We start from the raw sequence: 22,133 nt of genomic DNA, 5'->3' as shown, positions 1-22,133 counted from the left end.
CTGTGTTAACTCCTCCACTAACCTGTGCTGGCCCTGATGTATAACCCAGGGCTCTGCGTTAACTCCTCCACTAACCTGTGCTGGCCCTGATGTGTAACCCAGGGCTCTGCGTTAACTCCTCCACTAACCTGTGCTGGCCCTGATGTATAACCCAGGGCTCTGCGTTAACTCCTCCACTAACCTGTGCTGGCCCTGATGTATAACCCAGGGCTCTGCGTTAACTCCTCCACTAACCTGTGCTGGCCCTGATGTATAACCCAGGGCTCTGCGTTAACTCCTCCACTAACCTGTGCTGGCCCTGATGTATAACCCAGGGCTCTGCGTTAACTCCTCCACTAACCTGTGCTGGCCCTGATGTATAACCCAGGGCTCTGCGTTAACTCCTCCACTAACCTGTGCTGGCCCTGATGTATAACCCAGGGCTCTGCGTTAACTCCTCCACTAACCTGTGCTGGCCCTGATGTATAACCCAGGGCTCTGCGTTAACTCCTCCACTAACCTGTGCTGGCCCTGATGTGTAACCCAGGGCTCTGCGTTAACTCCTCCATTAGCCTGTGCTGGCACTGATGTATAACCCAGGGCTCTGCGTTAACTCCTCCACTAGCCTGTTCTGGCCCTGATGAATAACCCAGGGCTCTGCGTTAACTCCTCCACTAGCCTGTGCTGGCCCTGATGTATAACCCAGGGCTCTGCGTTAACTCCTCCACTAACCTGTGCTGGCCCTGATGTATAACCCAGGGCTCTGCGTTAACTCCTCCACTAGCCTGTGCTGGCCCTGATGTATAACCCAGGGCTCTGCGTTAACTCCTCCACTAACCTGTGCTGGCCCTGATGTGTAACCCAGGGCTCTGCGTTAACTCCTCCATTAGCCTGTGCTGGCACTGATGTATAACCCAGGGCTCTGCGTTAACTCCTCCACTAGCCTGTTCTGGCCCTGATGAATAACCCAGGGCTCTGCGTTAACTCCTCCACTAGCCTGTGCTGGCCCTGATGTATAACCCAGGGCTCTGCGTTAACAACTCCATTAGCCTGTGCTGGCACTGATGTATAACCCAGGGCTCTGCGTTAACTCCTCCACTAGCCTGTTCTGGCCCTGATGAATAACCCAGGGCTCTGCGTTAACTCCTCCACTAGCCTGTGCTGGCCCTGATGTATAACCCAGGGCTCTGCGTTAACAACTCCATTAGCCTGTGCTGGCCCTGATGTATAACCCAGGGCTCTGCGTTAACTCCTCCACTAACCTGTGCTGGCCCTGATGTATAACCCAGGGCTCTGCGTTAACTCCTCCACTAGCCTGTGCTGGCCCTGATGTATAACCCAGGGCTCTGCGTTAACTCCTCCACTAGCCTGTGCTGGTCCTGATGTATAACCCAGGGCTCTGCGTTAACTCCTCCACTAGCCTGTGCTGGCCCTGATGTATAACCCAGGGCTCTGCGTTAACTCCTCCACTAGCCTGTGCTGGCCCTGATGTATAACCCAGGGCTCTGCGTTAACTCCTCCACTAGCCTGTTCTGGCCCTGATGAATAACCCAGGGCTCTGCGTTAACTCCTCCACTAGCCTGTGCTGGTCCTGATGTATAACCCAGGGCTCTGCGTTAACTCCTCCACTAGCCTGTGCTGGCCCTGATGAATAACCCAGGGCTCTGCGTTAACTCCTCCACTAGCCTGTGCTGGCCCTGATGTGTAACCCAGGGCTCTCTGTTAACTCCTCCACTAGCCTGTGCTGGCCCTGATGTGTAACCCAGGGCTCTCTGTAAACTCCTCCACTAGCCTGTGCTGGCCCTGGTGTGTAACCCAGGGCTCTCTGTTAACTCCTCCACTAGCCTGTGCTGGCCCTGATGTATAACCCAGGGCTCTCTGTAAACTCCTCCACTAGCCTGTGCTGGCCCTGATGTGTAACCCAGGGCTCTCTGTTAACTCCTCCACTAGCCTGTTCTGGCCCTGATGTATAACCCAGGGCTCTGCGTTAACTCCTCCATTAGCCTGTGCTGGCCCTGATGTATAACCCAGGGCTCTGCGTTAACTCCTCCATTAGCCTGTGCTGGCCCTGATGTATAACCCAGGGCTCTCTGTTAACTCCTCCACTAGCCTGTGCTGGCCCTGATGTATAACCCAGGGCTCTGCGTTAACTCTTCCACTAGCCTGTGCTGGCCCTGATGTATAACCCAGGGCTCTGCGTTAACTCCTCCAATAGCCTGTGCTGGCCCTGATGTATAACCCAGGGCTCTGCGTTAACTCCTCCATTAGCCTGTGCTGGCCCTGATGTATAACCCAGGGCTCTGCGTTAACTCTTCCACTAGCCTGTGCTGGCCCTGATGTATAACCCAGGGCTCTGCGTTAACTCCTCCACTAGCCTGTGCTGGCCCTGATGTATAACCCAGGGCTCTGCGTTAACTCCTCCACTAGCCTGTGCTGGCCCTGATGTATAACCCAGGGCTCTGCGTTAACTCCTCCATTAGCCTGTGCTGGCCCTGATGTATAACCCAGGGCTCTGCGTTAACTCCTCCACTAGCCTGTGCTGGCCCTGATGTATAACCCAGGGCTCTGCGTTAACTCCTCCACTAGCCTGTGCTGGCCCTGATGTGTAACCCAGGGCTCTGCGTTAACTCCTCCACTAGCCTGTGCTGGCCCTGATGTATAACCCAGGGCTCTGTGTTAACTCCTCCACTAGCCTGTGCTGGCCCTGATGTATAACCCAGGGCTCTGCGTTAACTCTTCCACTAGCCTGTGCTGGCCCTGATGTATAACCCAGGGCTCTGTGTTAACTCCTCCACTAGCCTGTGCTGGCCCTGATGTATAACCCAGGGCTCTGCGTTAACTCCTCCATTAGCCTGTGCTGGCCCTGATGTGTAACCCAAGGCTCTGCGTTGACTCCTCCACTAGCCTGTGGTGACCCTGATGTATAACCCAGGGCTCTGCGTTAACTCCTTCATTAGCCTGTGCTGGCCCTGATGTATAACCCAGGGCTCTGCGTTAACTCCTCCACTAGCCTGTTCTGGCCCTGATGTATAACCCAGGGCTCTGCGTTAACTCCTCCATTAGCCTGTGCTGGCCCTGATGTATAACCCAGGGCTCTTCGTTAACTCGTCCACTAGCCTGTTCTGGCCCTGATGTATAACCCAGGGCTCTGCGTTAACTCCTCCATTAGCCTGTGCTGGCCCTGATGTATAACCCAGGGCTCTGCGTTAACTCCTCCACTAGCCTGTGCTGGCTCTGATGTATAACCCAGGGCTCTCTGTTAACTCCTTCATTAGCCTGTGCTGGCCCTGATGTATAACCCAGGGCTCTGCGTTAACTCCTCCACTAGCCTGTGCTGGCCCTGATGTATAACCCAGGGCTCTGCGTTAACTCCTCCACTAGCCTGTGCTGGCCCTGATGTATAACCCAGGGCTCTGCGTTAACTCCTCCACTAGCCTGTGCTGGCCCTGATGTATAACCCAGGGCTCTGCGTTAACTCCTCCATTAGCCTGTGCTGGCCCTGATGTATAACCCAGGGCTCTGCGTTAACTCCTCCACTAGCCTGTGCTGGCCCTGATGTATAACCCAGGGCTCTGCGTTAACTCCTCCACTAGCCTGTGCTGGCCCTGATGTATAACCCAGGGCTCTGCGTTAACTCCTCCACTTGCCTGTGCTGGCCCTGATGTATAACCCAGGGCTCTGCGTTAACTCCTCCACTAGCCTGTGCTGGCCCTGATGTATAACCCAGGGCTCTGCGTTAACTCCTCCACTAGCCTGTGCTGGCCCTGATGTATAACCCAGGGCTCTGCGTTAACTCTTCCACTAGCCTGTGCTGGCCCTGATGTATAACCCAGGGCTCTGTGTTAACTCCTCCATTAGCCTGTGCTGGCCCTGATGTGTAACCCAAGGCTCTGCGTTGACTCCTCCACTAGCCTGTGGTGACCCTGATGTATAACCCAGGGCTCTGCGTTAACTCCTTCATTAGCCTGTGCTGGCCCTGATGTATAACCCAGGGCTCTGCGTTAACTCCTCCACTAGCCTGTTCTGGCCCTGATGTATAACCCAGGGCTCTGCGTTAACTCCTCCATTAGCCTGTGCTGGCCCTGATGTATAACCCAGGGCTCTGCGTTAACTCCTCCACTAGCCTGTGCTGGTCCTGATGTATAACCCAGGGCTCTGTGTGAACTCTTCCACTAGCCTGTACTGGCCCTGATGTGTAACCCAGGGCTCTGCGTTAACTCCTCCATTAGCCTGTGCTGGCCCTGATGAATAACCCAGGGCTCTGTGTGAACTCTTCCACTAGCCTGTACTGGCCCTGATGTATAACCCAGGGCTCTGCGTTAACAACTCCATTAGCCTGTGCTGGCCCTGATGTATAACCCAGGGCTCTGCGTTAACTCCTCCATTAGCCTGTGCTGGTCCTGATGTATAACCCAGGGCTCTGTGTGAACTCTTCCACTAGCCTGTACTGGCCCTGATGTATAATCCAGGGCTCTGCGTTAACAACTCCATTAGCCTGTGCTGGCCCTGATGTATAACCCAGGGCTCTGCGTTAACTCCTCCATTAGCCTGTGCTGGCCCTGATGTATAACCCAGGGCTCTGCGTTAACTCCTCCATTAGCCTGTGCTGGCCCTGATGTATAACCCAGGGCTCTGCGTTAACTCCTCCATTAGCCTGTGCTGGCCCTGATGTATAACCCAGGGCTCTGCGTTAACTCCTCCATTAGCCTGTGCTGGCTCTGATGTATAACCCAGGGCTCTCTGTTAACTCCTTCATTAGCCTGTGCTGGCCCTGATGTATAACCCAGGGCTCTGCGTTAACTCCTCCACTAGCCTGTGCTGGCCCTGATGTATAACCCAGGGCTCTGCGTCAACTCCTCCACTAGCCTGTGCTGGCCCTGATGTATAACCCAGGGCTCTGCGTTAACTCCTCCTCTAGCCTGTGCTGGCCCTGATGTATAACCCAGGGCTCTGCGTTAACTCCTCCACTAGCCTGTGCTGGCCCTGATGTATAACCCAGGGCTCTGCGTTAACTCCTCCACTAGCCTGTGCTGGCCCTGATGTATAACCCAGGGCTCTGCGTTAACTCCTCCATTAGCCTGTGCTGGCCCTGATGTATAACCCAGGGCTCTGTGTTAACTCCTCCATTAGCCTGTGCTGGCCCTGATGTATAACCCAGGGCTCTGCGTTAACTCCTCCATTAGCCTGTGCTGGCACTGATGTATAACCCAGGGCTCTGTGTTAACTCCTCCATTAGCCTGTACTGGCCCTGATGTATAACCCCAGGGCTCTGTGTTAACTCCTCCATTAGCCTGTGCTGGCACTGATGTATAACCCAGGGCTCTGCGTTAACTCCCCCACTAGCCTGTGCTGGCCCTGATGTATAACCCAGGGCTCTGTGTTAACTCCTCCATTAGCCTGTACTGGCCCTGATGTATAACCCAGGGCTCTGCGTTAACTCCTCCATTAGCCTGTGCTGGCCCTGATGAATAACCCAGGGCTCTGCGTTAACTCCTCCACTAACCTGTGCTGGCCCTGATGTATAACCCAGGGCTCTGCGTTAACTCCTCCACTAACCTGTGCTGGCCCTGATGTATAACCCGGGGCTCTGCGTTAACTCCTCCACTAACCTGTGCTGGCCCTGATGTATAACCCAGGGCTCTGCGTTAACTCCTCCACTAACCTGTGCTGGCCCTGATGTATAACCCAGGGCTCTGCGTTAACTCCTCCACTAACCTGTGCTGGCCCTGATGTATAACCCAGGACTCTGTGTTAACTCTTCCACTAACCTGTGCTGGCCCTGATGTATAACCCAGGGCTCTGCGTTAACTCCTCCACTAACCTGTGCTGGCCCTGATGTATAACCCAGGGCTCGCGTTAACTCCTCCACTAACCTGTGCTGGCACTGATGTATAACCCAGGGCTCTGCGTTAACTCCTCCATTAGCCTGTGCTGGCACTGATGTATAACCCAGGGCTCTGCGTTAACTCCTCCATTAGCCTGTGCTGGCACTGATGTATAACCCAGGGCTCGCGTTAGCGCTTCTGCGAGCGAGTGGAGTTTTTGAAGCGGCGCTTGGAAGAGATTTTTTCTTGCTTGTCCGGACAACTAGCCTGATTAAAACGTCAATAACAAAAAAATAACTTGGGAATGACTAAAACGAGAGAATGATTCTGGTTGTATTACATTTATTGTAAGTTAATGACCGATTTGCTTGTCCGAAGCACAAACATGCACATGAAAAGGCTTAATGTCGAGGCCTGTATAAACGCATTAATCGATATTTTGACTGCTGCATTGATTAGTACCCATGATGCTCAGCGTAATGTGTGTGTGTTCCTGATATATAAACACATTGATGACAGCCCTAGTACCCATGATGCTCAGCGTAATGTGTGTGTGTTCTGCTGTCAGATGGTCGTCTCTCTGACTGTGGAGCGGGACTGTGGTCACATGACTCTCGCCCCGTCGCCCAACGAGTCTCCTAGCATGAGCCGCACAGAGAGCGTTCAGCATCTGTCTGTGGAGCTAGCCGACGCTAAAGCTAAGATCAGACGCCTGCGCCAGGAGCTGTGAGTATCTGACATCACTTCCTCATACATTACTCAGCTTCCTCTACATGAGGGGAAGTGTCTCTCAGGTGTTCAGGTCAGGGTGTGTGTTAGAGAAGAGAAGCTCTTTAAGTCCTTCTCCTTCTGATCCACTTCAGGAACAGGAACAGGATCAGCAGAATAACTACAGTACAGCACAAATACTGACAGGAGAGTTACAGTTATCTAATCTGCTTCTGTGACATCCTGGCAACTCTTTAACAAAATCCCTGATCAATCATTTACATTAAGCTACTGTACTAATAAAAAGTTTAAGTTCAACTTTAATTTATATTGCACATTTACAACAGCCACTAGGCTGACCCAAGTGCTTTACAGAATAACAAGATTAAAAGAAGATATAACATAACATGCATGACAACAAATAAAACAGATGAGAGCAACATAGCTAAGAGTAACCTTAAAACAGGCGTCACAAAATAGAAATCAGAACTCGATATAAATTAGTCTAATGCAACATAATTACATAACCGCAGAGAATAACTGTACAAGCTGAATTCAGTTGAAACTGAAACGTTTTTTTCCAGTGTATTTTATATATATATATATATACACTGCTGTTCAAACGTTTGATGTCAGGAAGATCATTTAATGTTTTCGAAAGAAGTCTCTCATGCTCACAAAGACTGCATTTAGTTGATTAGAAATACAGTAAAAACAGCAATATTGTGAAATATTATTCTAATTTTAACTTTTTTTCAACAATAATATATTTAATTGTAAATATTAAAGGGGTCATATAATGGTACATGCACTTTTAAAAGTTGATTGTACTGAAATGTGTGTTGGCAGTGCCTGTACACAACCATCATATAAAGATAAAAATCCATCCAGTGTTTTTGTTTTAATCTCCTTATATGTATTCCCCTGCCTCAAATTGAGCCGTTCGACCGTGTGATGTCACTAGATCGAACGCCCCTCCCACGAATGATGATTGACAGCAGCGTTACAACACAGACCCGCCCTGAGCGAGCCGTCATCGCAGTCCGCCATTGTTGATACACTGGAGCAGAATGGCGTCTAAGCGATTGTGGTGTTCTGTTCTTGGCTGTAATAATGAACAGCAGTCATTTTAATGTTCCTAAATTCGAACCGCTGAAGACGCAGTGGCTGATTTTTATTTTTGAAGGGAATATTCCCAAAGATCTACGTAAATGCTTTTATGTTAGCGCTAATCATTTGTCACCAGACTGCTTTATAAACGAGTGTCAGTGTAAATCTGGTTTTGCTAAGAAGCTGGTCCTGAAAACAGAATCGGAACCAACTATTCGTGTTCCTGCTGCACCTCCAGAAGAAGTGAGTGTAACGTTTTATTAACCTTTAAATATGAATCTTTGCAAATCGCTTGCACGCTTCACGATGAACGCGGCTAATGTTTACACTCAGGGTATATTACGGCATGTTTTCTCTGTCACGTTACGACGTTCTCAATATAATTCATAATCCCTCGTTTATAATAATGAACAACGCGTTATGGTTAATGTGTTATTAAAAACTGTGTACGCAGGTGAACATTACGTGAAATTACGTTAACCAACCATTCAGAAACGTCCTGTTCGAGCCTAAATTGTCGAACTTCTTCGGGCCGTCATCTTGTTCCGGGTCCGACTCCGGTTCAGATTGATACGTTTGCACAGATGTGTCCTCAGAGACTCCCGCTGCCATTCTTTCTCCAAAATATACCCTCAACTGTTGTCAGGGCAACACTCCGCGTGCGTGGTGTCAAAAACGCCCCACAGAACAGAGGGGCGGAGTCAGCCAAGCTCATTATCATTTAAAGGCATATGCACTGAAACGGCGTGCTGAAAACAGAGCTGTTTTTGACCAGGTAAAATTAGTGTTTTCTTAAATACTAATGAGAATTTTTAATAAAAGTATATTACAAAGTTTTCATTTAGACTCTAAAGATTCATATTAACTTGTACAAAAATGGCATTATATGACCCCTTCAATTGTAATTTTTTTTTTTTTCTGTGAAGCAAAGCTGAACTTAACTCCAGTCTTCAGTGTCACATGATTATCAGGAATCATTCTAATGCTGATTTGGTGCTCAAGAAACATTATTATTATTATTACAGGGTTCGTACAAAGTGCTGAAAGTGCTTGAGTTTGACGTTTTGAAATGTAAGTCCTGGAAAACCCCTAAAAACAGCCATATTTATAAAATAGGTACTTGAAAAGTGCTTGAACTAGTGAAAGACAATATATGTTAAATTAGTGTTTAATTTTATTGATTAAACAATCTTTTCACACAAAATTAAAGCTGTATTGCGTCTGATATAGATATAGAGGCATTTCGCATGGCTATGAGTGTGATATTGCTCATATAAATATCCAAGTATATATTACAGGTTTCATTCTTCAGGTGCATCATATATTCCTGGAAATAAATCAGTTTGAGAGAGGAAAGTGATATCTTAGTCATAGTATCCTGTCATTGGTTAATGTTACCACAGTCATTGCTTGTGCTGCACTTTATTTGAACCATTTTGTTTTATTAGTATATTTTTGTTTAATTTTTTACCATTTTTAGAATTTGAAAGATAATAAAGATATTGTTTGATAAGTGAGATCTCTGATTGTAGTCCTTGAGAACCGAAAAAGTAGTGCTTGAAAAGTCCTTGAAAGTCCTGGAATTAGATTTTACAGTCTCTGTAGATATAAACCCTGGATGAGCTACAGCTCTACAACTCAAGCGTGTGTGTGAAGCTGATGCAGTCGGCACTCTAACACAAAATCAATTCTTGTCTGAAACAAGTCAGATGTTCCTACAAGCATTAAAACTCATTAATGTACAAATAACAGCAACGATCAGAGGAGCGCTGGCACATTATAGCGCAACACACAGCGCTCACACTGGTAATGAGGCCGCGGCTCTGCTCTGCACTGCAGGGAAAGAGGACACGCTATTTTAATCTGTGTGTGTGCTATAAAACAATCACACACTTCCTCTTCCCGTTCCCCACAGTCATGATAAGGATCCGTTATCTGTGTGTTTTATCAAACGCAGTCACGGCTCTCATCAGGGCCCGTATTTATCAAGCTTCTCAAAGGGCCATAATAGTCTTAAGTGCTGAGAATCCATGATAATTACTCCTACTTTCAAACTTAAAGGGATACTTCAGCTCTGGGAAGATGAATGTGTATTTAATATTGGTCATTTATATAGTAGAAATGTGAAATTACTTTTGAAATTGAAGCATTCTAGACAGAAAAGGCAGAAACTTGCTTTGCTGCCCTTACGAGGTCACTCCCAAACCACGCCTACCGGTTACAGGCGGCAGTATCCGTAAAATGGATACAACTAGGCTTGCTTTAATACGGTGACGGTAGGCTGTTAGGTGATATTGTCTACAAAACAGTAAGCACAACGTTAGTAATGAGAACTATTTGCACATACAGTATGCTAGCATAGATGTAAATATAACAACAATAGCTCAGCTGACTACACGGGAAGAACAGATATTCGAAATCCCCTTCTGCCATTTCAACTTCAAAACTACCTTCCGCCATCGTGATTAGTCTACTATAGAAACTTTTTACACAGAGCACGAGCCTGTTAGCTTAGCTTCTACAGAAAGATGGCTGACAATATCTTAACACTCTGTGAATGAGATCCCGCCCCATATGGGCGTAATGAAAACATGCGGAAGTAGCTACTAGTACTGGCTGTAGTTTTAAGCCTCTGGCACAAAAATCCTCCGATCACGCAAAATGACGATTTTTGCGTAATCTGAAGATTTTTTCCAGACTAAAAATACATAAATCTCTCATATCAGGGGGATATGAGGGGGGGAAGCACGGTAATTCGAAAATACTACTGGTTTTCTACTAATACAAAGCTTAATGCTAAATCCTGAAGTATCCCTTTAAGTATAAAAACAAGTTACCAAATGTCTTAAAGCTAAGAATCACTGTTATTCAAGACAGCTCTAGATCTCTCCAGTGGTGAGGAGTTGTGATGAACGCTTTCAGGAGAGAATTAATGTTTTTGAAACTCTTGAAGACGAGCTGTTGATCAAGCTGTAGGGTTTGGACAGAGCATCATCTTTCTCAGTGCTGGCTAACGTTGTCATGTTTCTCAGCGCTGGCTAACGTTGTCATGTTTCTCAGCGCTGGCTGGCTAACGTTGTCATGTTTCTCAGCGCTGGCTGGCTAACGTTGTCATGTTTCTCAGCGCTGGCTGGCTAACGTTGTCATGTTTCTCAGCGCTGGCTGGCTAACGTTGTCATGTTTCTCAGCGCTGGCTGGCTAACGTTGTCATGTTTCTCAGCGCTGGCTGGCTAACGTTGTCATGTTCCTAAGCGCTGGCTAACGTTGTCCTGTTTCTCAGCGCTGGCTAACGTTGTCCTGTTTCTCAGCGCTGGCTAACGTTGTCATGTTTCTCAGCGCTGGCTAACGTTGTCATGTTTCTCAGCGCTGGCTAACGTTGTCATGTTTCTCAGCGCTGGCTAACGTTGTCATGTTTCTCAGCGCTGGCTAACGTTGTCATGTTTCTCAGCGCTGGCTAACGTTGTCATGTTTCTCAGCGCTGGCTGGCTAACGTTGTCATGTTCCTAAGCGCTGGCTAACGTTGTCATGTTCCTAAGCGCTGGCTAACGTTGTCGTGTTCCTAAGCGCTGGCTAACGTTGTCCTGTTTCTCAGCGCTGGCTAACGTTGTCATGTTCCTAAGCGCTGGCTAACGTTGTCGTGTTCCTAAGCGCTTGCTAACGTTGTCCTGTTTCTCAGCGCTGGCTAACGTTGTCATGTTTCTCAGCGCTGGCTAACGTTGTCCTGTTTCTCAGCGCTGGCTAACGTTGTCATGTTTCTCAGCGCTGGCTAACGTTGTCATGTTTCTCAGCACTGGCTAACGTTGTCATGTTTCTCAGCGCTGGCTGGCTAACGTTGTCATGTTTCTCAGCGCTGGCTAACGTTGTCATGTTTCTCAGCACTGGCTAACGTTGTCATGTTTCTCAGCGCTGGCTGGCTAACGTTGTCATGTTTCTCAGCGTTGGCTAACGTTGTCATGTTTCTCAGCGCTGGCTGGCTAACGTTGTCCTGTTTCTCAGCGCTGGCTAACGTTGTCATGTTTCTCAGCGCTGGCTAACGTCCTGTTTCTCAGCGCTGGCTAACGTTGTCATGTTTCTCAGCGCTGGCTAACGTTGTCATGTTTCTCAGCGCTGGCTAACGTTGTCATGTTTCTCAGCGCTGGCTAACGTTGTCATGTTTCTCAGCGCTGGCTAACGTTGTCATGTTTCTCAGCACTGGCTAACGTTGTCATGTTTCTCAGCGCTGGCTGGCTAACGTTGTCATGTTTCTCAGCGCTGGCTGGCTAACGTCATGTTTCTCAGCGCTGGCTAACGTTGTCATGTTCCTAAGCGCTGGCTAACGTTGTCCTGTTTCTCAGCGCTGGCTAACGTTGTCATGTTTCTCAACGCTGGCTAACGTTGTCATTTTTCTCAGCGCTGGCTAACGTTGTCATGTTTCTCAGCGCTGGCTAATGTTGTCATGTTTCTCAGCGCTGGCTGGCTAACGTTGTCATGTTTCTCAGCGTTGGCTAACGTTGTCATGTTTCTCAGCGCTGGCTGGCTAACGTTGTCATGTTTCTCAGCGCTGGCTAACGTTGTCATGTTCCTAAGCGCTGGCTAACGTTGTCCTGTTTCTCAGCGCTGGCTAACGTTGTCCTGTTTCTCAGCGCTGGCTAACGTTGTCATGTTTCTCAGCGCTGGCTAACGTTGTCATGTTTCTCAACGCTGGCTAACGTTGTCATGTTTCTCAGCGCTGGCTAACGTTGTCATGTTTCTCAGCGCTGGCTAACGTTGTCATGTTTCTCAGCGCTGGCTGGCTAACGTTGTCATGTTTCTCAGCGCTGGCTTACGTTGTCATGTTTCTCAGCGCTGGCTAACGTTGTCATGTTTCTCAGCGCTGGCTAACGTTGTCATGTTTCTCAGCGCTGGCTAACGTTGTCATGTTTCTCAGCGCTGGCTAACGTTGGCCTGAAGCTTTATAACATGTTTCTGCATCAGTAGCGCTTCTTCCACACGCCAGCTCGGGTTCTGTTGAGCCCGTGGTTGTGGATTATATCATAATATCTAGTCTATATATGGTCAGTTAACAGCAAAAAATCTGTAATTAAGACATGGTGGAAAACGTGTTTATCTTTCATTTCCAATGTGTATATCATGTTCTCTTGAAAATTATTTATTGTCAAATATGTGTGTTGCATGTAAACTCCTCTTAGGAATTTCCCCATTCAATGTGAATATCTGAGAATATTCTTAAATAAGGAAATGTATTCAGTGATTGGTGTCGTCATCCAAAAGCCCGTTTGTGGCACGAATCATCTCAAGCCTGACACTAGAGTCAGTCCTACACTTCTCTTACATCACGCCGGAGACGCCTGAGAACTAGCGTCAGAGCGCAGCTTTGAGCCGAGAGTTAGCAGCGTTCCTGTGAGTAACTCTCAGAGGCTTGATAAATACTGGCCCTGGTCTCTAGTAAAGTTCATTAGTGGATGTCTTCTCGTCTTACAGTGGGATTATCACAGATTCACTTGAGTGACATCAGAGTCATGTGCCTGACGGGTTAACCTTTGACCTGTGGCTGATGCCTGACGGGTTAACCTTTGACCTGTGGCTGAGGGTGTGTGGATTTGTGTTTCAGAGAGGAGAAGACTGAACAGCTGCTGGACTGCAGACAGGAAGTGGACCACATGGAGCAGGAAGTGAAGAGACTGCAGCAGGAAGTGAGGCGTCACCACACCTGTCTGTGTTCCTGTGTGACTCTGAGCTACACTTAATCTCTGTCATTGTGATAGCCAGTCCTAATGTGTCATGATTACTGTAATTCCTTTACCTACTTACACGCCTCAGCTTTACACAGCCAATCATCACACATGTATTTATAGATGCTGTGTCCCACTGTCTGTCTGATCAGTGATAATCAACACACACTGGCTCTTAAAGGGACAGTTCACCCAGAAATTTCATAAAGCATAATTTTGAACAAAAAACCTGAGAAAATAGTTTTTTTGTTAAAGACTACAACGTGCGTCAGCAATGCTTCTATCGCTTGTTTCTGCTGCTTCTCCTGTGTTTTGATCAGGAGATTCAGTACTCCTTCAGAAGATGTGTAACAGCGCCCCCTACTGTATAACAGTGAAAACACGGGAAGCTGGAAAATTCTGTTAGTGGCGGGGAAAGAGTTTATGTTACATAATTTTGCATATGGTACATCAAAAAGACTATTGGTTAAAACAACTCTGATAAATAAGATTGATCATCAGAGACCCCTCCCATATATCTGTGGCTCTTACAACCATAGGCTGCACAATGTTGTGGCATTTTAATGAAAATTGACTGAGCAACATCTGAAATGTTGTCGTGTCTGGAGCAGTCGGATGTGGTAAATATAGATATCTATGCATGAATAATAGTCTGAATAATAAAAATAGTAAAAATAGTTTTGTGTGTATACAAAGACTGAACTTTGTTGTAAAAAGAGACGCTGAAAGAAGTACAGAAAAGAAGTACAGAAGTGTAATTGTGTGTGTGTGTGTGTGTGTGTGTGTGTGTGTGTGTGTGTGTGTGTGTGTGTGTGTGTGTGTTTGTGTGTCAGAACGTGCAGCTGGTGTGTGACGCGCGCTCGCTGCGGGCGTATCGGGACGAGCTCGACGCGCTCAGAGAGAAGGCCGTCAGAGTCGACAAGCTGGAGAGTGAAGTGATGCGCTACAAGGAGAAGCTCCACGACATCGAGTTCTACAGGACCAGGGTGGAGGTGCGCTCACATCACTATATCTGTTCACCTGGGAATGCTGTTATTGATTGTGTGTGTGTGTTCACGAGGGAATGCTGGGAATGCTGTGGCAGTTATTGATTGTGTGTGTTCATGAGGGAATGTTGGGAATGCTGTGGAAGTTATTGATTGTGTGTGTGTGTGTTCACAAGGGAACCCTGGGAATGCTGTGGCAGTTATTGATTGTGTGTGTTCATGAGGGAATGCTGGGAATGCTGTGGCAGTTACTGATTGTGTGTGTTCACGAGGGAATGCTGGGAATGCTGTGGAAGTTATTGATTGTGTGTGTGTGTGTTCACAAGGGAACCCTGGGAATGCTGTGGCAGTTATTGATTGTGTGTGTTTACGAGGGAATGCTGGGAATGCTGTGGAAGTTATTGATTGTGTGTGTTCACGAGGGAATGCTGGGAATGCTGTGGCAGTTATTGATTGTGTGTGTTCATGAGGGAATGTTGGGAATGCTGTGGAAGTTATTGATTGTGTGTGTTTACGAGGGAATGCTGGGAATGCTGTGGAAGTTATTGATTGTGTGTGTTCATAAGGGAATGCTGGGAATGCTGTGGAAGTTATTGATTGTGTGTGTTCACGAGGGAATCCTGGGAATGCTGTGGCAGTTATTGATTGTGTGTGTGTGTGTTCACGAGGGAATGCTGGGAATGCTGTGGCAGTTATTGATTGTGTGTGTTCACGAGGGAATGCTGGGAATGCTGTGGCAGTTATTGATTGTGTGTGTTCATGAGGGAATGCTGGGAATGCTGTGGCAGTTACTGATTGTGTGTGTTCACGAGGGAATGCTGGGAATGCTGTGGCAGTTATTGATTGTGTGTGTTCATGAGGGAATGTTGGGAATGCTGTGGAAGTTATTGATTGTGTGTGTGTGTGTTCACAAGGGAACCCTGGGAATGCTGTGGCAGTTATTGATTGTGTGTGTTTACGAGGGAATGCTGGGAATGCTGTGGAAGTTATTGATTGTGTGTGTTCACGAGGGAATCCTGGGAATGCTGTGGCAGTTATTGATTGTGTGTGTGTGTGTTCACGAGGGAATGCTGGGAATGCTGTGGCAGTTATTGATTGTGTGTGTTCACGAGGGAATGCTGGGAATGCTGTGGCAGTTATTGATTGTGTGTGTTCATGAGGGAATGCTGGGAATGCTGTGGCAGTTATTGATTGTGTGTGTTCATGAGGGAATGCTGTGGAAGTTATTGATTGTGTGTGTGTGTGTTCACGAGGGAATGCTGGGAATGCTGTGGCAGTTATTGATTGTGTGTGTTTACGAGGGAATGCTGGGAATGCTGTGGCAGTTATTGATTGTGTGTGTTCATGAGGGAATCCTGGGAATGCTGTGGCAGTTATTGATTGTGTGTGTGTGTGTTCACGAGGGAATGCTGGGAATGCTGTGGCAGTTATTGATTGTGTGTGTTCACGAGGGAATGCTGGGAATGCTGTGGCAGTTATTGATTGTGTGTGTTCACGAGGGAATCCTGGGAATGCTGTGGCAGTTATTGATTGTGTGTGTGTGTTCACGAGGGAATGCTGGGAATGCTGTGGCAGTTATTGATTGTGTGTGTTCACGAGGGAATGCTGGGAATGCTATGGCAGTTATTGATTGTGTGTGTTCACGAGGGAATCCTGGGAATGCTGTGGCAGTTATTGATTGTGTGTGTGTGTTCACGAGGGAACCCTGGGAATGCTGTGGCAGTTATTGATTGTGTGTGTTCACGAGGGAATGTTGGGAATGCTGTGGCAGTTACTGATTGTGTGTGTGTGTGTTCACAAGGGAACCCTGGGAATGCTGTGGCAGTTATTGATTGTGTGTGTTCATGAGGGAATGCTGCGAATGCTGTGGAAGTTATTGATTGTGTGTGTGTGTTCACGAGGGAATGCTGGGAATGCTGTGGCAGTTATTGATTGTGTGTGTTCATGAGGGAATGTTGGGAATGCTGTGGAAGTTATTGATTGTGTGTGTTCATGAGGGAATCCTGGGAATGCTGTGGCAGTTATTGATTGTGTGTGTGTGTTCACGAGGGAATGCTGGGAATGCTGTGGCAGTTATTGATTGTGTGTGTTCACGAGGGAATGCTGTGGCAGTTATTGATTGTGTGTGTTCATGAGGGAATGTTGGGAATGCTGTGGAAGTTATTGATTGTGTGTGTTCATGAGGGAATGCTGGGAATGCTGTGGAAGTTATTGATTGTGTGTGTTTACGAGGGAACCCTGGGAATGCTGTGGAAGTTATTGATTGTGTGTGTTCATGAGGGAATGCTGGGAATGCTGTGGCAGTTATTGATTGTGTGTGTTCACGAGGGAATGTTGGGAATGCTGTGGCAGTTACTGATTGTGTGTGTGTGTGTTCACAAGGGAACCCTGGGAATGCTGTGCAGTTATTGATTGTGTGTGTTCATGAGGGAATGCTGGGAATGCTGTGGCAGTTATTGATTGTGTGTGTTCACGAGGGAATGTTGGGAATGCTGTGGCAGTTACTGATTGTGTGTGTGTGTGTTCACAAGGGAACCCTGGGAATGCTGTGCAGTTATTGATTGTGTGTGTTCATGAGGGAATGTTGGGAATGCTGTGGCAGTTATTGATTGTGTGTGTTCACGAGGGAATGTTGGGAATGCTGTGGCAGTTACTGATTGTGTGTGTGTGTGTTCACAAGGGAACCCTGGGAATGCTGTGCAGTTATTGATTGTGTGTGTTCACGAGGGAATGCTGGGAACGCTGTGGCAGTTATTGATTGTGTGTGTTCATGAGGGAATGCTGTGGCAGTTATTGATTGTGTGTGTTCACGAGGGAATGCTGTGGCAGTTATTGATTGTGTGTGTTCATGAGGGAATGCTGGGAACGCTGTGGCAGTTATTGATTGTGTGTGTGTGTTCACGAGGGAATGCTGTGGCAGTTATTGATTGTGTGTGTTCACGAGGGAATGCTGGGAATGCTGTGGCAGTTATTGATTGTGTGTGTTTACGAGGGAATGCTGGGAACGCTGTGGCAGTTATTGATTGTGTGTGTTCATGAGGGAATGCTGTGGCAGTTATTGATTGTGTGTGTTCACGAGGGAATGCTGGGAATGCTGTGGCAGTTATTGATTGTGTGTGTTCACGAGGGAATGCTGGGAATGCTGTGGCAGTTATTGATTGTGTGTGTTCACGAGGGAATGCTGGGAATGCTGTGGCAGTTATTGATTGTGTGTGTTCATGAGGGAATGCTGGGAATGCTGTGGCAGTTATTGATTGTGTGTGTTCATGTGGGAATGCTGTGGCGGTTATTGATTGTGTGTGTGTTCATGAGGGAATGCTGGGAATGCTGTGGCGGTTATTGATTGTGTGTGTGTGTGTGTGTTCATGAGGGAATGCTCTGGCAGTTATTAATTTTGTGTGTGTGTGTGTGTGTGTTCCTGAGGGAATGCTGTGGCAGTTATTGATTGTGTGTGTTCATGAGGGAATGCTGGGAAAGCTTTGGAATTTATTGATTGTGTGTGTTCACGAGGGAATGTTGGAAATGCTGTGGCGGTTATTGATTGTGTGTGTGTGTTCATGAGGGAATGCTGGGAATGCTGTGGCAGTTATTGATTGTGTGTGTTCACGAGGGAATGTTGGAAATGCTGTGGCAGTTATTGATTGTGTGTGTTCACGAGGGAATGCTGGGAATGCTGTGGCAGTTATTGATTGTGTGTGTTCACGAGGGAATGCTGGGAATGCTGTGGCGGTTATTGATTGTGTGTGTTCACGAGGGAATGTTGGAAATGCTGTGGCAGTTATTGATTGTGTGTGTTCACGAGGGAATGCTGGGAATGCTGTGGCAGTTATTGATTGTGTGTGTTCATGAGGGAATGCTGGGAATGCTGTGGCAGTTATTGATTGTGTGTGTGTGTGTGTTCATGAGAGAATGTTGGGAATGCTGTGGCAGTTATTGATTGTGTGTGTTCATGAGGGAATGCTGGGAATGCTGTGGCAGTTATTGATTGTGTGTGTGTGTGTGTTCATGAGAGAATGTTGGGAATGCTGTGGCAGTTATTGATTGTGTGTGTTCATGAGGGAATGCTGGGAATGCTGTGGCAGTTATTGATTGTGTGTGTGTGTGTGTTCATGAGAGAATGTTGGGAATGCTGTGGCAGTTATTGATTGTGTGTGTTCATGAGGGAATGCTCGGAATGCTGTGGCGGTTATTGATTGTGTGTGTGTGTGTGTTCATGAGAGAATGTTGGGAATGCTGTAGCGGTTATTGATTGTGTGTGTGTGTTCACGAGGGAATGTTGGGAATGCTGTAGCGGTTATTGATTGTGTGTGTGTTCACGAGGGAATGTTGGGAATGCTGTAGCGGTTATTGATTGTGTGTGTGTTCATGAGGGAATGTTGGGAATGCTGTAGCGGTTATTGATTGTGTGTGTGTTCATGAGGGAATGCTGTGGCAGTTATTGATTGTGTGTGTTCATGAGGGAATGTTGGGAATGCTGTGGCGGTTATTTATTGTGTGTGTTCATGTGGGAATGTTGGGAATGCTGTGGAAGTTATTGATTGTGTGTGTTCACGAGGGAATGCTGGAAATGATGTGGAAGTTATTGATTGTGTGTGTGTGTTCACGAGGGAATGCTGGGAATAGTGTGGCAGTTATTGATTGTGTGTGTGTGTTCATGAGGGAATGCTCGGAATGCTGTGGCGGTTATTGATTGTGTGTGTGTGTGTGTTCATGAGAGAATGCTGGAAATGCTGTGGAAGTTATTGATTGTGTGTGTGTGTTCACGAGGGAATGCTGGAAATGCTGTGGAAGTTATTGATTGTGTGTGTGTGTTCACGAGGGAATGCTGGAAATGCTGTGGAAGTTATTGATTGTGTGTGTGTGTTCATGAGGGAATGCTCGGAATGCTGTGGCGGTTATTGATTGTGTGTGTGTGTGTGTTCATGAGAGAATGTTGGGAATGCTGTAGCGGTTATTGATTGTGTGTGTGTGTGTGTGTTCATGAGGGAATGCTGGGAATGCTGTGGCGGTTATTGATTGTGTGTGTTCATGTGGGAATGTTGGGAATGCTGTAGCGGTTATTGATTGTGTGTGTGTGTGTTCATGAGGGAATGCTGGGAATGCTGTGGCGGTTATTGATTGTGTGTGTTCATGTGGGAATGTTGGGAATGCTGTGGCAGTTATTGATTGTGTTTCACGAGGGAATTTTGGGAATGCTGTGGCAGTTATTGATTGTGTGTGTGTGTTCATGAGGGAATGCTGGGAATGCTGTGGCAGTTATTGATTGTGTGTTTTCACGAGGGAATGTTGGAAATGCTGTGGCAGTTATTGATTGTGTGTGTTCACGAGGGAATGCTGGGAATGCTGTGGCAGTTATTGATTGTGTGTGTTCACGAGGGAATGCTGGGAATGCTGTGGCGGTTATTGATTGTGTGTGTTCACGAGGGAATGTTGGAAATGCTGTGGCAGTTATTGATTGTGTGTGTTCACGAGGGAATGCTGGGAATGCTGTGGCAGTTATTGATTGTGTGTGTTCATGAGGGAATGCTGGGAATGCTGTGGCAGTTATTGATTGTGTGTGTGTGTTCATGAGGGAATGCTCGGAATGCTGTGGCGGTTATTGATTGTGTGTGTGTGTGTGTTCATGAGAGAATGTTGGGAATGCTGTAGCGGTTATTGATTGTGTGTGTGTGTTCACGAGGGAATGTTGGGAATGCTGTAGCGGTTATTGATTGTGTGTGTGTTCATGAGGGAATGTTGGGAATGCTGTAGCGGTTATTGATTGTGTGTGTGTGTTCACGAGGGAATGTTGGGAATGCTGTAGCGGTTATTGATTGTGTGTGTGTTCATGAGGGAATGCTGTGGCAGTTATTGATTGTGTGTGTTCATGAGGGAATGTTGGGAATGCTGTGGCGGTTATTTATTGTGTGTGTTCATGTGGGAATGTTGGGAATGCTGTGGAAGTTATTGATTGTGTGTGTGTGTGTGTGTTCACGAGGGAATGCTGGGAATGCTGTGGCAGTTATTGATTGTGTGTGTGTGTTCATGAGGGAATGCTCGGAATGCTGTGGCGGTTATTGATTGTGTGTGTGTGTGTGTTCATGAGAGAATGCTGGAAATGCTGTGGAAGTTATTGATTGTGTGTGTGTGTTCACGAGGGAATGCTGGAAATGCTGTGGAAGTTATTGATTGTGTGTGTGTGTTCACGAGGGAATGCTGGAAATGCTGTGGAAGTTATTGATTGTGTGTGTGTGTTCACGAGGGAATGCTGGAAATGCTGTGGAAGTTATTGATTGTGTGTGTGTGTTCATGAGGGAATGCTCGGAATGCTGTGGCGGTTATTGATTGTGTGTGTGTGTGTGTGTGTTCATGAGAGAATGTTGGGAATGCTGTAGCGGTTATTGATTGTGTGTGTGTGTGTTCATGAGGGAATGCTGGGAATGCTGTGGCGGTTATTGATTGTGTGTGTTCATGTGGGAATGTTGGGAATGCTGTGGCAGTTATTGATTGTGTGTGTGTGTTCACGAGGGAATGCTGGAAATGCTGTGGAAGTTATTGATTGTGTGTGTGTGTTCATGAGGGAATGCTGGGAATAGTGTGGCAGTTATTGATTGTGTGTGTGTGTTCATGAGGGAATGCTCGGAATGCTGTGGTGGTTATTGATTGTGTGTGTGTGTGTGTTCATGAGAGAATGTTGGGAATGCTGTAGCGGTTATTGATTGTGTGTGTGTGTGTTCATGAGGGAATGTTGGGAATGCTGTGGCGGTTATTGATTGTGTGTGTTCATGTGGGAATGTTGGGAATGCTGTGGAAGTTATTGATTGTGTGTGTGTGTTCACGAGGGAATGCTGGGAATAGTGTGGCAGTTATTGATTGTGTGTGTGTGTTCATGAGGGAATGCTCGGAATGCTGTGGCGGTTATTGATTGTGTGTGTGTGTTCACGAGGGAATGCTGGAAATGCTGTGGAAGTTATTGATTGTGTGTGTGTGTTCACGAGGGAATGCTGGAAATGCTGTGGAAGTTATTGATTGTGTGTAAGTGTTCATGAGGGAATGCTCGGAATGCTGTGGCGGTTATTGATTGTGTGTGTGTGTTCATGAGAGAATGTTGGGAATGCTGTAGCGGTTATTGATTGTGTGTGTGTGTGTTCATGAGGGAATGTTGGGAATGCTGTAGCGGTTATTGATTGTGTGTGTGTTCATGAGGGAATGCGGGGAATGCTGTGGCAGTTATTGATTGTGTGTGTTCATGAGGGAATGTTGGGAATGCTGTGGCAGTTATTGATTGTGTGTGTTCATGAGGGAATGTTGGGAATGCTGTGGCGGTTATTGATTGTGTGTGTTCACGAGGGAATGTTGGAAATGCTGTGGAAGTTATTGATTGTGTGTGTGTGTTCACGAGGGAATGCTGGAAATGCTGTGGAAGTTATTGATTGTGTGTGTGTGTTCACGAGGGAATGCTGGGAATAGTGTGGCAGTTATTGATTGTGTGTGTGTGTTCATGAGGGAATGCTCGGAATGCTGTGGCGGTTATTGATTGTGTGTGTGTGTGTTCATGAGAGAATGTTGGGAATGCTGTAGCGGTTATTGATTGTGTGTGTGTGTTCACGAGGGAATGTTGGGAATGCTGTAGCGGTTATTGATTGTGTGTGTGTTCATGAGGGAATGTTGGGAATGCTGTAGCGGTTATTGATTGTGTGTGTGTGTGTGTGTTCATGAGGGAATGTTGGGAATGCTGTAGCGGTTATTGATTGTGTGTGTGTTCATGAGGGAATGCTGGGAATGCTGTGGCAGTTATTGATTGTGTGTGTTCATGAGGTAATGTTGGGAATGCT

The 22,133-nt window shown here is 47.0% G+C and overlaps 1 protein-coding gene across 7 annotated transcripts in view; it reads left to right on the top strand.

Annotated features, from left to right (window-relative positions):
• Positions 1–22,133, top strand: part of ccdc88ab (coiled-coil domain containing 88Ab) — a 134,352-nt gene that overhangs the window by 24,415 nt on the left and 87,804 nt on the right. For all 7 annotated transcript variants that reach the window (XM_077237555.1, XM_077237553.1, XM_077237552.1 and 4 more), the window contains exons 8-10: positions 6,373–6,530; positions 13,213–13,294; positions 14,167–14,325. In XM_077237555.1, coding sequence (XP_077093670.1) covers positions 6,373–6,530; positions 13,213–13,294; positions 14,167–14,325 — 399 coding nt within the window. The remainder of the gene's footprint in view (positions 1–6,372; positions 6,531–13,212; positions 13,295–14,166; positions 14,326–22,133) is intronic.

Source organism: Siphateles boraxobius, unplaced genomic scaffold, assembly GCF_051911475.1.
Source record: "Siphateles boraxobius isolate OS27281-9 unplaced genomic scaffold, OSU_SipBor_1 204, whole genome shotgun sequence".
Classification (NCBI taxonomy): Eukaryota; Metazoa; Chordata; class Actinopteri; order Cypriniformes; family Leuciscidae; genus Siphateles; species Siphateles boraxobius.
The sequence above is the reverse complement of the archived record's forward strand: the minus strand, read 5'-3'. Positions and strand labels throughout refer to the sequence as shown.